This window comes from Scylla paramamosain, chromosome 27 (genome assembly GCF_035594125.1).
Source record: "Scylla paramamosain isolate STU-SP2022 chromosome 27, ASM3559412v1, whole genome shotgun sequence".
NCBI classification, from domain to species: Eukaryota; Metazoa; Arthropoda; class Malacostraca; order Decapoda; family Portunidae; genus Scylla; species Scylla paramamosain.
In genome coordinates this window covers 4626728-4642502 of record NC_087177.1, presented here as the reverse complement: position 1 = coordinate 4642502, position 15775 = coordinate 4626728, and the positions used below count along the sequence as shown (strand labels likewise).

General features: G+C 43.3%; 2 protein-coding genes across 15 annotated transcripts in view; one reads left to right on the top strand and one right to left on the bottom strand.

The window, feature by feature from the left end:
* Positions 1-16: 16 nt before the first annotated feature.
* LOC135114058 (protein stoned-B-like) lies at positions 17-14311 on the top strand. Of its 2 annotated transcripts, XM_064029709.1 has the most exons (12): positions 17-2315; positions 2516-2708; positions 3454-3626; positions 4117-4285; positions 4600-4647; positions 7994-8118; positions 8398-8672; positions 9038-9224; positions 9552-9720; positions 9846-10017; positions 10105-10214; positions 10472-14311. In XM_064029709.1, the coding sequence occupies exons 1-12, from the start codon at positions 17-19 to the stop codon at positions 10983-10985; spliced, it is 4434 nt and encodes a 1477-aa protein (XP_063885779.1). In that variant the 3' UTR covers positions 10986-14311. The 2 variants fall into 2 exon arrangements, with proteins under 2 accessions (XP_063885779.1, XP_063885781.1); XM_064029711.1 differs by lacking the exon at positions 4600-4647.
* A 391-nt stretch (positions 14312-14702) lies between these two features.
* The window catches only part of LOC135114062 (pyrethroid hydrolase Ces2a-like), a 48196-nt gene continuing 47123 nt past the window's right edge, over positions 14703-15775 (bottom strand). For all 13 annotated transcript variants that reach the window (XM_064029724.1, XM_064029734.1, XM_064029730.1 and 10 more), the window contains one exon: positions 14703-15663. In XM_064029724.1, the coding sequence (XP_063885794.1) occupies positions 15586-15663 (78 nt within the window). In that variant the 3' untranslated portion in view covers positions 14703-15585. The remainder of the gene's footprint in view (positions 15664-15775) is intronic.

The following is a 15775-nucleotide window of genomic DNA, read 5'->3' as shown; positions in this document are numbered from 1 at the left end:
TTTCCAAATTACCAAGATGGATTTCAGTGGAAACGTCAAGAACCCCTTCCTCTTCGATGACCCAGCGCCGCCAGCTGACGTCGGGGACACAGCCGCCAACCCCTTCCTCATGGGAGGTGCCTTTGACTATTCGGCGGTAAGCTACACGGGAATCAATCCTTTTAGTGACCAGATCGATGACTCCAACGCAGCGGCCGCAGGTCTCTTCGGAGATCCTGCGGCTTACCCTTCTGATATGAATCCGTTTGGCGTTGCATCGCAACCGTTTGGCGATATGACAAAAGAGTCTGATTTGTTTGGAACGCCTGTTTCCCAAGGCGACCTGTTTGGAGGACCTGAAGTAGTCGATACAACACCAGTGCCTCAGCCTCCTCATCCAGCGCCACCAGCTCGACCTCCCGCTCCATCATCTCCTGTTGTTGATTTAATGAACGATAGTCCCCCAGCAGAGAGCACAGCTGTGGCTCCGGGAAGACCACCACCACCTAGACCACCTCCCCCTTCGAAGGAGACTAAAGACCTCCTACAGACAGTAATTGGCGCCATGGAGGCAACTACAGATACGCTTCATGAAAAGCTCACTACAACACGAACGCCTTGTCCATCACCTGGAAGTGGCGCTCCCACTTCTCGCAGCCCAACGCCTGACATCCAGATTACATCCCCGAAAAAAGATTCTGACGCCTTCAGCGCTATCTTTGGCCAAACAATAGACATGGACAGTGATCACGAACTAGAGGAGACGAAAAGTACTGCCAACACAGACGTAGCAGCACCGACTTCTACCTCAGATGACTTTGATCTTTTCGGTGATACTCCTGTACAGAAACCAAGAACCAACCAAGACATTCTTAGCCTGTTCAATAAACCCCAAACATCTCAGTCCCCACAAGTAGATTTGTTGTCTGGGGATCTACCCGAGTCAGACACTACTGCTGAAAATGAGGAAACGGATAAGCAGAGTATATCAGACTTGCTCTCTGGTGCTACAATTGAAGACTCAAAGCCCACAGCATCTCCTGATGAGGGCCAAGTGGTATCTGCTACCCCTTCGTTGTCAGAGGAGGTGACTGTTAATGATACAGCAGCGATCGCAGAGTCTCCTGCTAAAAGTGATGGCCCGAGTGACATGATCCCCTTGGAAGAATCTGTTTCTCCAGAGCAAGTGAGTGAAAAAACGGACAGTGAACCTACAGTGATCGAGGCAGCTGACCAAGATACTGGTGAAGAAATTTGTAAAATATCAGTAGCAGCAGCTGATGCTCCAGACACATCTTCAGTAGGAGAGGAAAAAATAGAGGCTATGGAAGTATTTGGCTCACCTGAACCTATGCCTCTTATTATTAATAGCGAGCACTCAAACTCGTCTAATTCGTCAAGTCATCTCAGTACTCCTGTGAAAGCTGCTCCAGCAGAACCTTCGATAAATGAAGTTGATCATGAAGATCAGTATAATGAAGAAAATGTTGATGCATTTGGTGTGTCAGACGTACCGTCTTCCAGCAGTGAACCAGTGAATGCTTTTGGAGATAAGAGCGTCCCTGCCAATGATGCTTTTGGAGAAATATCAACAAGCGCTCCTGCCACTGACTCTTTCGGAGCAATACCAACAAGCGTCCCTGACACCGATGCTTTTGGAGTAATACCGGACACATTTGGTACCTCTGCCGATAAAGGGGCGGAGCTCTTCGGAGACACATCTGGTCCCTTTGCCAGTTCCATTCCCACTGGTGATGCCATCTTTGGAGGATCTTCTGGAGCCAGTCTTTTTGGAGATGTTCCTCAGACGGTACCTCCAGACTCTCCAGCAGCAGGACTCTTTGGTGACGTGTCACAGGTTGCGCCCCCAGGCTCTCCAGCCAACAGTCTCTTTAGCGAGGCGGGTCAAGCTGCGCCTCCTGCCTCTCCAGCAGCTGGGCTTTTCAGCAACACCCCCTCTTCTGGATCATCGGCCTTCGATATATTCGGAAGCAGTACTACACCAGTATCTGCACCTTCAGGTGCAGATTCCACTGGTGCAGCGCTCTTCGGGTCCTCAGCACCTGCTCCTAATGTTGGCATGAGCTTATTTGGAGGGGGAGCAGAGCCGTCCCTAGACATCTTCGCAGAAAGTGAAGGAAACTCCATGGTGAACCCATTTGCACAACCGACACCTGCACCGGCAGCTGTTCTGGGCGTGGCACCTAGCACTGCTCCGGATAGCGTCAAGGTTGCCACGGACGAGGAATTTGACGCCTTCTCCGCCAGGTTCGATAATGCCGGAGCTGAAGGCGAAGATGAATTACATCATGATCCATTTGCCTCCACGGCTCGAGGTAAGTTAGTGACGATGTGATGATTATGTTAAATATACGTATACTAATTAGAAGAATCAATGTGCCAACATATAACTTATAGAATAGTTTGCTTCTGTTTCCGTGGACAAAGAAAACACCATGGATATTACAATTATATATACATACTAAACACCTTTTATATGAACAATATGGAAATAAATTTCTTGACTTTGTGGCAGCGGCCTCACCTTGGGGAGACACTACAGCAGCGGGTGGAGCAGGCGGTGAGGGCTTCGGATTCGGCGATAGCAGTAGCTTCGACCCCTTCCTGGCCCTCAACGAACCTCCACCGGTCCCTCAGTCTACGCCACGCCGCACCGCCCGCCAACCTTCTGGTGATTCGGACGAGGGAACCATGAGTGTAGTAATAAAGTGAGTTGACATCCACTTACTTCTCTCCACTCACTTTCCCTGCATCGCCATCATGACTTTGACCCTAACTATACCATCACATCTTTTTGCGTCCATCACTGACCTCCATACGTTTCATTATAAGCCTCTCTCCCACCACCTCCATGTGGTGGTGGGAGAGAGCATCTCGCTAAGAGCATCTCCAAGCTGTCATCCCTGTTACATTCCAGCTCTCTCATCGGTCTCGTAATCTCATCGCCATCTTCACCACAATGGCTCTGGGTACACGAAACTTCCTCTACCATCACAATCAAGATCTTTTTATCATCTGTGAAAATAATAATGATGCAAGCGTCCCAGTTACCGGGATTGTTTAAACTGGAAAGCGCGACGACGGCAATAATTTCGTCAATAGGTATTATTTCTTCTTAATTACCACTTCGGATACTCTCAATAATTCGCGTGTACTTCACCACCACCATCATCACCACCACCTTCATCACCCATCTTCTTCCCTCAGTCTATAATAAATTGTATCACTTAGAATCTAAAGAAAAAAAAAAGAAAAGAAAAATAGAGACAAACTTGATGTATTCACGACGATATATATATATATATATATATATATATATATATATATATATATATATATATATATATATATATATATATATATATATATATATATATATATATATATATTTTCACATTCCTTGAACTGAAGATGGACTCCTTATTATGGAAGTGACCAGTGACCTTATTGCAGGCCGGCAGGAGTGGAGGCTTCCGGGGCCTCACCTAGGGCAGTTTCTCCTGTGCCTGTGCTCGCCCCGCCACCAGCAGCTGTGGGAGCTGCGGCATTCACTGACACATCGCCAAGATTCAATCCTTTCGATCGCGGTGCAGAGGACATAGCGGAGGCAGCTGTTGACGCTAAAGGTGAGGAATGAGAGGCGAGAGTCGTTGTTCAGTTTCTTTTGTTTGGTTATCTTTTGTTTTACAGCACATCAGGTAACCAGCACACCAAGACACCGCCACCTCCCATGATCATCACCAGATTCCTTCCAGTTGTGTCATGTCCCATCCCGAAGTCATTCCCAACGGCAATCCTTAAGCAAGATGAAGTGTGCCCACTTACTCAAAAGAATAACGGTTGTATGTGCTTTATAAGCGGATTTTAAAAGTTTTCGAGTCTGCATGATTAGTTAATATAAAACAAAAATAAATCAAGAATGACGTGACGAGAGAATCTGGTATCAAAAGAAGTTCATGTATATATATATATATATATATATATATATATATATATATATATATATATATATATATATATATATATATATATATATATATATATATATATATATATATATATGTATTTTTTTTTCTTTACGTGGGCTATGTTTTATTACTCTGTTTTCTATTGCAGCTGTCCCCGGCGCACTCGAGAGGACCGATTCTCAAGAGACGCCGCCGACACCGCTGTTCGAGGAGGACCAGTCGCAGCCCTTAGAGCCGTTCCCGCGCACCCACCTGACTGGGACCCTCTGGGAGATGCATCTCCGACAACCCAACAAGAAAAAGATCACTGGCCAGAGGTAAGGCACCTCGTGATTCGCTACTTCTTTTGTTTTTCGTGCTTCAGACAATAGCCTAAACTGTTTTTCAAACTTTCCAACACGAACTCAGGTTAAATACTATAACGCAGGTGATTTAATGAACAAAAGAAGCTACAGTTCTCGAGATGAAATCAGATCAGATATGATATTTAACTGGTATATGAATTTGGAATAGTACTTGCTCCAACTGAAGCGAGAGAAAATAAAGTGCTAGGGGTGAGTCCTGTAGCGCAGCTCGTTGCGCTCGCGTGGTGGTGAAGTAACACATGCTTGTTCTTCCCCGGGCGCGCCAGCCTCTCTCACTTCCAAAAAAAAGATGGACGAGGAGGTTTGACGAACAGGTCAGAGGAGTGTTAGTTCTTAGATGCTGTATTGGCTGTGGCTTCTTAGTGTGTTTTCCCCTTAGGCTGTTGACGTTGTCGTCCTAACACCTGCAGGCCGGCTTGGCTTTCTCTTCACCGCCAAAGCCTCCGCCATTTGCAGCTTGTCAGAACTGCTACTAATCGCCAATACTGTATAGTGATTAGCTTAGCTGGTGCAGTGCCTCGTAGCTGCACGGTAGATTATACCAAGCCTTACTTTGGGTCCATTATATTCTCGTTCTAGTGCAGCACAATATATGTAATTTGTAATGAACTGGCAATGGCTCGCTTCTTTCTTATTGATAACACTATTTCCCTTTCAGCTTCATAATTCATAGTTCTTTTATGTTATTATATAATTTTCAATTACTTTTTTTTCCAAAACTATATTCTTAGTCGTGTTGGTGAGACAGATATTTGGCCCAAGCTCATTTCTTCTATCAAGTGTTATCTTGATATCGTTTTTCAAGTTCTATCTGCTCCATTTCACATCTCCATTAATGGCCATCAGAGACAAAATATTACACAATTTGTTTTCTTAGAAACGGCATGAGTGTATGCAAAGTATATATATATATATATATATATATATATATATATATATATATATATATATATATATATATATATATATATATATATATATATATATATATCATGGTTTATATGCACGGAACACGTTCATCACGCGCTGGTTCCAAACTCTGTTGTTTATTCCTTCTGGGTGTTCTGCTACTCAGGTCGAGTTGTGTAATCTAGAAGTTGGCTTCCATAAAATCTTGAACATAATATGAGAGAGAGAGAGAGAGAGAGAGAGAGAGAGAGAGAGAGAGAGAGAGAGAGAGAGAGAGAGAGAGAGAGAGAGAGAGAGAGAGAGAGAGAGAGAGAGAGAGAGAGAGAGAGACTCTTTTAAGCCAACAACGGAAATGGCAATATAATCTTAAAAAAAAAAAAACTTCAAAAAAAAAGCTTCAGAAGCCAAATTTAGTCCGTTAAAATGGCAGAGCAGACGCGTGTATTCAGTTTCCGTAACGCCAGCATTTCTCTAACCAGTAATGCAATCAACAAGGTGGCGATATTAATATTTTCCAAGAGGGAGGTTCGTGAACTGTGTCAAATGATATGGCAACTGCCATCGGCTTCCTCTTCCTCTTGATATGTGTATTTATGAAAACAAATATAAATTTATGGTATGAAACGAGATATTTTAAATGTCATATATCTGAAATTTGAAAATATCTCTTTTCTGTACTCGGTTTCATGGGTTCAGAAAGATTTGATTCTGCCATGTTGGTACACGCTACGTGCTAAAGTAATACTGTCATTGGGCATTGCTCTTGGCTGCTTACTGGCTTATGTATTCCTGTCTCGTTTCAAAACACGCGAAAAACTAATGCAAATGAAAATGGTTTTTGTGGAAAAATTTACCGTTTCAAAACAAAATAAAGTAGCATTTGAGGGCGTCTAGTGAGTGTTACCATTACTGTTCCAGTAAAACTGTAAGTCCACTGAATAACTTAATGAAGCCTCAACGACACTAATAAATTCTTAAGGAAAAAAAAAAAAAATAGGTACTACTCTAGGAAGGTCACGTAAGTTAGCAGAGGCCTCTGCCACATGGGGGGTTAGCAGCAGGTATAGGGTAGCGTAACAATTCATCTTGATGGAGGCGTGTCCATCATTTGTCTAAATCATGATAGACCTTTTCCTTCACACTCTGCAAATACGTATTCCTCCACAACGCCCAAAGGTCTATTGTATTGTCTTCCATGCTGATGCCGCGGCCGGTGATGCCGGAGTGGAAGAAAAAGTACTCGTTGTTTAATATGAAACAATAATACCTTGTTGGCACACCTACTTCGCAGAGCAACAGCTGATCGGTAGCTCTGAAGCGGCTGATGCAGTATGCATGGCGATGCCCATATCTTTAGCATAATAATAACCATATCTCTAAATCATAGTGTTTGATTCGGTTATGAAAAATTAGTAATGAAGACAAGTTTGTTCCCCCATGTTCTCAGCTGTAACGGAAAGCCAACACGTAAGGCTACATCGTTTCCCGTTACTTGACTCTTTCTGCGTAATGACTGCCAAAAATGGTTTGCAATAATGTGATGACTAAAGACAGCACTGGCCATAAGGGTGTGGATTACTCTCACGCTTGACTTGTACTACATCTTTCAGCTTGTAATAGTTTTACGTTTATTAATAATTAAATTTAATGTATTGTTTGGCATATAACTGGTAGATTCCGATGTAGCATAACAATCTGTAATAAATAAGTTTCGTAAATCAGCTTCAACCCACTAACAGTATTTTGATGATTAACAGTAGCAATCAATAAGAGAAAATTGTCCCAATGTAGTTTTTCTTAATATAACACCTATTTCTCTCTCTCTCTCTCTCTCTCTCTCTCTCTCTCTCTCTCTCTCTCTCTCTCTCTCTCTCTCTCTCTCTCTCTCTTTCTCTCTCTCTCTCGTTGTATATACCATGTATTATACGTTACATGTACAGACAGTAAAGCACCGTACACCATAGTCGTATACAAGCATATCCAGCATTCACTGACAGCAGCAAACAACCACTCATTCACTGCCCTTTGTGACGGAGGAAGTACCGTAGTAGAATAATTACAATTCACTTCAGTGACGTACAGTTTATCGCCATCAAAACCATCAACCGTGCCAGCATATTTTTGCATTCCTCACCCACGTCTTACACCAACGAATATTGTTCACTAATCCAGCTCAAGTATTTCATTACCTGGCTCGTCTACAATCCTCATTTTCCAAGAACTCCTTCTTCGTGTCCTGTGAAGCACTTACTGAATCCATACCTTTTACGAATGAGACCACTTCACACTTTAAAGCTCTTCTAAAGACATCGAGCAAACAAAGCACATTGCCATCAGCTCTACTGTACGTTCTTTTTCAGTATCATGACATCATCAGTTACAGTTTATTATTCTTACTAAACACATTGTGTAAGCCTGTTGACGGAAGTAACATTGTTAGCAACATTTCAAAGTTACCAGCCATCTATATAAACTGTTATGAATCGAAAGTGTAAGTTTTTCATTGTTTCTCGTGTTATACACCTACCCAAAACTCCATCACCCAAATGCTGCGTCTGAAAGACAATGACAATAAAATTTTCTCTATTGTCATTATTCTTCTATTTCAGTGGCTCAAAATTTATTGAAACTAACACATACCCTTGTATCTTTTTGACAATTGTAAAACATTTATCAACATCCACACACATCAACACATCTTCAAGCTTCCTCGCTGCGGTTTCCTCTAATGCTTCCTTGGGCTCCCTTCAGATTCTGGAAAAAAGTATTCGTCAAGCTAACTGAGGGATCGTGTTTGCAGCTCTTCAATAGCAAGGATGATAAAGATCCTTTCCAGGAACTCCCACTTCAAGCCTGTTACTCCGTTTCTGATATAGGTAAGTTCAGCTTCTCTTTCCTTCTTTAAGGGAATATTTTCAGTCTGTTACTGGTGTCTTGGTGGAACTGACTTAATGAAATATAAAATCCGAAAAGAAGATTAAATCTCCGCGGCATGTTGTTTTTGTTCAAATATTCATCTCGTATTTCGTATACGAAAATTTTCATATACTTTTAGTGATAGAAAATACTTTTCCATCACTTTCGTTTTCTAATATTCTTCCAGTTTTGTATCCCATACATTCTTATACCAAACTCATGTTATTTGTGCATTGCAGGAGCGCAACAGTTTGATCAATTCGGCAAGATCTTCACTGTGAAGGTACAGTATATATTCTACAAGGAGCGGCCCGGTGTACGGCCAGGCCAAGTCTCTAAAGCGGAGCGACTTACTACTAAGATTTCTAAATTCGCGCAACACGCCATTGCCGGAGATTACGAGCATGTAAAAGAGTTTGCCAGCGATGTGCGAAAACTGGGCATGCCGGTGGAACACGCCCCGCAAATTTCCCAACTCCTCAAACTGGGCACTCAAAATTACGAAGATCTAAAGGTAAGACTAAAGCAATGTATGGGTGAGAAAATTTAAAATCAAATCAACTCAAGTAAAGTTTAAGCTGTCTATCCTAGACACACACTCTACAGACTCTATACATGATGTTGTATATACAGAGGATACGCTTCATATAATGACACATGTGCATAGCTCTGTCTCTCCACACCTTTGCTTAGATACACGTTTTCATGCCAGGAATAATATGTTTTGAAAGAAAAATGGATGAATGTTTAATTTACCTCCATTTAATATAAACGGTAACTAACTTTAGGTATAATAAATCAAGATAATCGAAAAGAAAAAAAAAATTAGTTTGTTATGGGAAGGAGACGAATATCCCTATACATAACGACTATCTGCAGGTGTTTTCATCGTTGGTCGAGGAGCAACTCTTCAAGCTCACGGTGCATCGCGACCGAGCACTCAACTACAAGTCTGAGGAGGTGCAGCTGACAGCCGTGGACGAGATTTACGTGGAGCAGGACCTGAAGGGTGTCGTGCACCGCATGATCGCCCGCGTCAGGATTTTCTTCCTCGGGTTTCTCTCAGGTGCAGACAAATTTTCCTCTTAAACTTAGCTTCTTTTTTCTTTTTTTTTTTTCTGAAGTTCATGTCGTTCATTTTCGCTGGTAAGAGTTCAAAAGGATCGTTTTTCTTTTCCTGCTTGACATATCAACCCAAGATAATATCTCTCCCACACTGCACAGACATATTGTGAATTCAGATTATAAAACCTCGACTACTAGTGCAACGCAACAGGTCCATGAATGGCAGAAATATTTAATATACTACACAGCATGTTTAGCTTTCCGTTTTCTGTCCAAGAACTTAATGCCATTGCCACTGCTAACACTTTTGTGTCTGTTGGGTACGCAGGAATGCCGGACGTGGATTTGGGCATCAATGACATGAGGAAGCAGGGACGAGAAGTTGTGGGTCGCCATGACATTATTCCAGTCATCACTGAGGAATGGATTCGTCTGGAGGCTGTCGAGTTCCACTGCTGTGTTGATGGCGAGGAATTCGAAAAGACGCAACACATTAAGTAAGTTACCATATGCCATCAACCCTTTGGCGTGATAAATAAACATTACATCTTTCTGTATATCGCGATGTACATGTTAACTAAGAATTCCTCCCTTAATAACGTGTTCGCTCCTCCTCCTCCAGATACAAGCCTCCAGACGCATGTTACATCGAGCTTATGAGATTCCGCGTTCGGCCGCCCAAGAATCGAGAGTTGCCGCTACAAGTCAAGACGAAAATTACCATTGAAGGTCGACGCGTGGACATTGCCTGTGAGATCCTTGTGCCTGGGTTCTCTGGCAGGAAGCTTGGCCAGGTGAGGTAATCAATGAAGCATTAAACATAAGCTGCAAAGTGTGTGTGTGTGTGTGTGTGTGTGTTAATGGCCCCGAGTATTCCCCAGGTGCCGTGTGAGGACGTGGTGGTTCGCTTCCCGCTGCCGGAGTGTTGGATCTACATGTTTCGCGTCGAGAAGCACTTCAGATACGGTTCCGTCAAGTCAGCGCACAGGAGGTAAAATCCCTTGAATGTTTTCACGTGCATCTTTGGACTTATCATTCATCACTGCCAATCACCACCCCTATTATTGCAACAAATACTACTGCTGTTACTACTACTGGTACAGCAGCAACTACTACTACTACTACTACTACAACTAATACTACTAATACTACTACTATTACTAATACTATTACAAGTCATGCTTTGTCTTTTGGGTTATTAAACAGTATCCTAAGAGCCAGACCCTGAGCCTGGGCGTTATTTTGCAGAACGGGGAAGGTGAAGGGCATCGAGCGTCTCATGGGGACGGTGGAGACACCTGAGTCTGCGCTGATGGAGGTCACGTCAGGTCAGGCCAAGTACGAACACCAGCACCGAGCCATCGTGTGGAGAATGTCACGCTTGCCCAAGGAGGGTCAAGGAGCTTACACTCAGCACTCCTTTTCCTGTCGCATGAATTTGACCGCCTTTGACCAGATGCCTGAATCCTTCGACAAATTCTGTTATGTGGAGTTCACCATGCCGGCTACAACCGTGAGCCACTGTGTGATGCGCTCCGTCTCCGTAACCAGCGAGGACCCGCCGGAGAAGTATGTGCGGTACTTAGCGCGTCATGAATACCGCATCGAGATGGAGTTCTGTTCGGGTTCAGGTCCTTCAGAGTACCTCGCTGCCACCATGAAGACCTCCGACCAGCTTCAGAAGGAAAAGGAAGAGGAAGCTCGTAAGCAGGACATAAAGCAGCAGCAGAACAACGAGTCGAGCAGCGACGATTCTTCCTAACAGTGCAACGCTCAGGAGTACCCAGCCCCTCTCGCTGCACCCACGGAGCAGTCCTAGGAAGGATCTAACTCTTCTTATTAGGGCTCCTGCTTCCCTATACAAAAATATTCATTTGAGGTGCAGCTGCATATGTATATGTGTGTGTGTGTGACGTCAGTGTGATGGTGCTGGTGCCGGCCGTTCTTGCCCGCCGGAAACTCATAATGTAGTGAAATACATGGCAGATGAATATTATCTTGTAGTGCCTAATTCCGTATTGTTATTTTGTGCCAAAGGCAAAATGTATGGAAAAGTATAATATGAATAATGAACATAAAGATGATAATAATAATAATAATAATAATAATAATAATAATAATAATGATAATAATAATAATAATAATAATAATAAGGGCGGAGGCTTCCCGACGTCCTGGTTGCAGTATAAGAGTGTATACTACCCTCCGTGTCGTGTCGTGTGTCGTGTGACGCTGCTGCGTGTCGCCGTCTCTACCTACCACAGTGGAACAGTTCCTCATAGTTGTTGTACCTCAGAAAAAAAGTCACTGTAATAACACTTTAAGAGGGAGAATGATAGAGTTCTCAGTTGGCCGGGTGCTCGCGTGTCCGACCCGCGTATGTATGTAAATGTCAGTCGATTGGTGGCAGTGTGACAAAGTGTGACCTTACCGAACACTGCTTCTGAAAGTGACATACACAAGACATTTGGCGTCAGTTGCGGCTTCTCTACACGATGTTATAATGATTGAAAAGTAGATCGATATTGCAGAAAATAATCCCTTCCTTTAGTCGACTTCCCGCCCAAGTGCTCGTCTCGTGCGTCATGCTTGGCTCAGTGGCGGTCAGAGTCTACAAGTGATAAATAACGTGTGATGTAAATAGCAGTCGAGTATTTGGGTCTGCGGCACCTAAGCTACTGCAGATCACTGAACATGGAAACATTAACACCTGGTCAGATAAGCGAAGCTTTTTCCTTGACAGGAACCTGAACTCCCGGACCTGACACACCTCCATAACTTCACCCTTTTCCTTCACGTTGCTGTTCTTAACTCTAACACTGTATTTTGCTTTGTTTGGCTGAATGAATGACTCCCACACACATAAAATGAAATTTCGCTCAGAATATTTTGAATAAGTCAACTCGATTTTATCTCGTTTTTCACCCTCTTGAACAGACTTATGACATCTTGACGGAGTGCGAGTGTGCCGAGAACGATGCTCCCTCGTCGTTACTTGCTACTTGTGGGCGTTCTTCCGCTCCAGCCTGTTTACCTCCCTTGCTACTTGCGCAGATATATAAGGCTCGTTCACTGTACTCTTGTCTACTTATATAAGCATGTAAGGACGATATCAATACCATAATATTACTCGGAAAATATACTTACACACACACACACACACACACACACACACACACACACACACACACACACTCGAACGTTTCCCCTTCGTGTCTCGTCTGTATTTTGTAGGTAATATTCCCTGGACACACTCATGCCTCTCTCCTTCCGCTTCCTCAAGTCACGGTGGCTCCTAAGGGTCCAATCCAGCACACACGAGCCGTCTGTTTTCTTTAGCGTTCTCAGCTGACATGATCATGTTGGCTGGTGAGCGTCAGTAATAACAAAGGCAATAGTGACGTGATGAGAGGTGTGGCCATCCTCCTGAGGGTTGGGTGTTCCTCCTCTCACACTTCTCAATAACTCGGCTCCCACTCTTTTGTTTTAAGACCAGTACGCAGGCCGACTGCATGGTCACGGTTGTTGTAAATAAAATGTTTTCTAGCGCTTAAGAATATTTATGTATTTTGTTTCTTCGTTTGACGTTACAACTGGCGGCGATGTTTAAGCCACAGTGACGTGTTGCAGCAACATACCAAAGACGTAGAAGATATATTCCAACTGGAGCCGCCCCTCCTTGGGCGTCCAACACCTTCCCACCAACCCTACAACACAGGGGTCGGAGGTGGGCAGGGTCGCCAGCCACTCAGGGGAGAGGCGGTGCTCAGTTACTAGCTTCTGTAAGTAAATAATTCCTCAAGCTGTATAATAAACTCCAGCATATCCATCGTGATGTCGCCGATAAATGGCGTGTGTGGCGGCCCGCCCAGACCCACCACTAGCGGCCAGTGTGTGTGTGTGTGTGTGTGTGTGTGTGTGTGTGTGTGTGTGTGTGTGTGTGTGTGTGTGTGTGTGTGTGTGTGCGTGCGCGCGCGCACGTGCGCGCGCTGTGACGGAGTGTGAATACAAGTTCTGGAATCATTTTTTTTTTTCTGTACACGGCAAGAGTCCTTCACCTTAAGTTCTCTGGCTGTGAGAACCAGAAGGAACTGACGAGTAGCGGTGACTGTTGTTGAGTAACATGTACATATACAGAGCGTGAAGTATGGCCGCCGTGCCGACTGTGGTACCTGTGGTGAGTTGCCACTTCTGTGTCATACAGAACTTGGAATTATAGAATCTCTGTTTCATTTGCTCTCTTACATTATTTTTAACTCGCCTGGGAACAGTTCTATCTTTCCTTCTCCCAAGATCCGTCGTTAGCGCCTTGCTGGAGGAAAACCTGAAACACCCTTAATTCAACGCATCCCTACGAGCGAGCGCAGCGCGGCGGGCCTGGGGAGGCAGGAGGGCGATATTCTCGGGTGGCAGGTTGGGATGAGTGCAATATCTAGTCATTAGCATTAAGGCCTAGCGTAGAGTCTGAACAGTGTAAATAGTGCAAAGTGTCTTCACCATCAGCAGAAAGTTCCGTGCCCACTCACCGAGGACGTGCTCCGCGCCGTCCCGCTCTCCGCCCGTCGGGTTGCGGGGTGGCGGCGCTGTCCATCAGCTTGTGTCACCAAGCGAGAAGTGCCGCGCGGCGAAGTTATAACCAATAAATGTTACAAAATAGTGTAATGTCAGGTTGATTTTTTTTTCTTTGAAAGACTGGCACACAGATTCTCATGGATACACTATATAAACGATTCATGTACTTAAAAGAATATATGTATTAAAAATCTTCCATTGTTTACTGTATCTATGGCAAAATAGGCATCCATTATCAAGTTAAAAAATTCATAGTTTACCTCCCTAATCCACGCCCCAGTCTGGCCCCGTGAACTCCATCCACCACGCACACCTCCACACTCCCTCCCCCTCCCTGCCCAGCCCATGCACGGCGGCACGGGCGGGGTGGGCCGAGCTGACGCGAGCAGGTGGATGACGGTGGCGGCGGCACGGGGCGGCTGGCTGGCTCCTCTGTATGTTGTAGTGTCGTCCCGAGCGTGTGTGTCATGTGTGTAGCCCGTAACGAGGCAAAATAAAAGTGAAATGTTGAATGAAGTGCGGTGTATCTCTCTCCTAGTTAACGCCGACCTGGGTGACACTGGATTACATCTAATTTTAGGCCTGTGCAATACCAATCACGAGGCATCCACCCTCAGGAGAGCCTTGAGTTGCCCATCGTTCTTGGAATTATATTCTGCAGCATTTCTGCGCCGCATCTTCATACTTTGAAAGATGTTTATGTGGTTCTAGTGACAGATTAACATTATTTCTGCATTATTAACAAAAGAAACACTCTTGAGAACTCAGCGAATCATCTCCGTGGCCTTTGAAAATAGTCTTGGTGAGAGAGCTAAATAGTTCTGAATTCAGACCTAAGAAACATGATTGCTAGGACGCGAGCCGACAGCATATAAGAAAAAGAACCTTATCAGAAAATAAATATAGATTTGAAGCTATCATAGTAGTTTTTATTGAAATCAAATGCCAATGATAAAAAAGGGTATGAACTCTGCACGTCTGTGTGTGTGTGTGTGTGTGTGTGTGTGTGTGTGTGTGTGTGTGTGTGTGTGTGTGTGTGTGTGTGTGTGTGTGTGTGTGTACGTGCGTGCGTGCGTGGACAAACGAGCGCCTGTTTGTATGAGTGTGAGTATATTTATTGTTACAAATAATAATCATCGTATAAGTTTAATCTTGCATAATTCATAATTGTGATGATGCTGAACAATGCCTGATATTACCAATGCTACATATTGTTACAATTACCACCACCAACAAAAACACTACTAACTTATTTTTTCTGACATTACTTCTACTACTACGACTATTACTGCTACTGCTATTACTATTACTATTACTATTACTACCACTACTACTACTACTACTACTATTACCAAGACATCAAGCTTTTTTTTTCAGAAATTTTTCGTAGATAGCAGAATCAAACGTATAATCAAGTAAATGCACATCACTATGGCTATTAAAAAAACAGTTCATACACTGATACAGTAGCATATCACCTGTTCTTTAAGTACTGTCTTTGAATTGTAGTTACAAATAATTTGCCTTACCTCCTCAAGCGATGCATCTTATTTCGCCCTGGATAAGGAAGTATATGCTCCCGATGTTATGGCGGGCTAGATCAATCAATCAATGAATCAGTCAATCAAATACTTCTCAACCAACACTCACATCCTGGTCACCATCACCACCAATGCTCAATCCTGAGTTTCTACAGGACATCTCACTTATCAATTGACATACTAGCTACATTACCAATTCGTATCGCGCCATTTATCATTTCCTTGGTCAATTACTCCATTACTAACTGTCTATGGGTGCTTTAAATCTGCCAGTTTTTCTAAAAATTCATTCTGCTCTGGAAGGACCTTCCTGTAGAACTCACGTATCTGTAGAGTAAAAAAAAAAAAAAAAAATTATATATATATATATATATATATATATATATATATATATATATATATATATATATATATATATATATATATATATATATATATA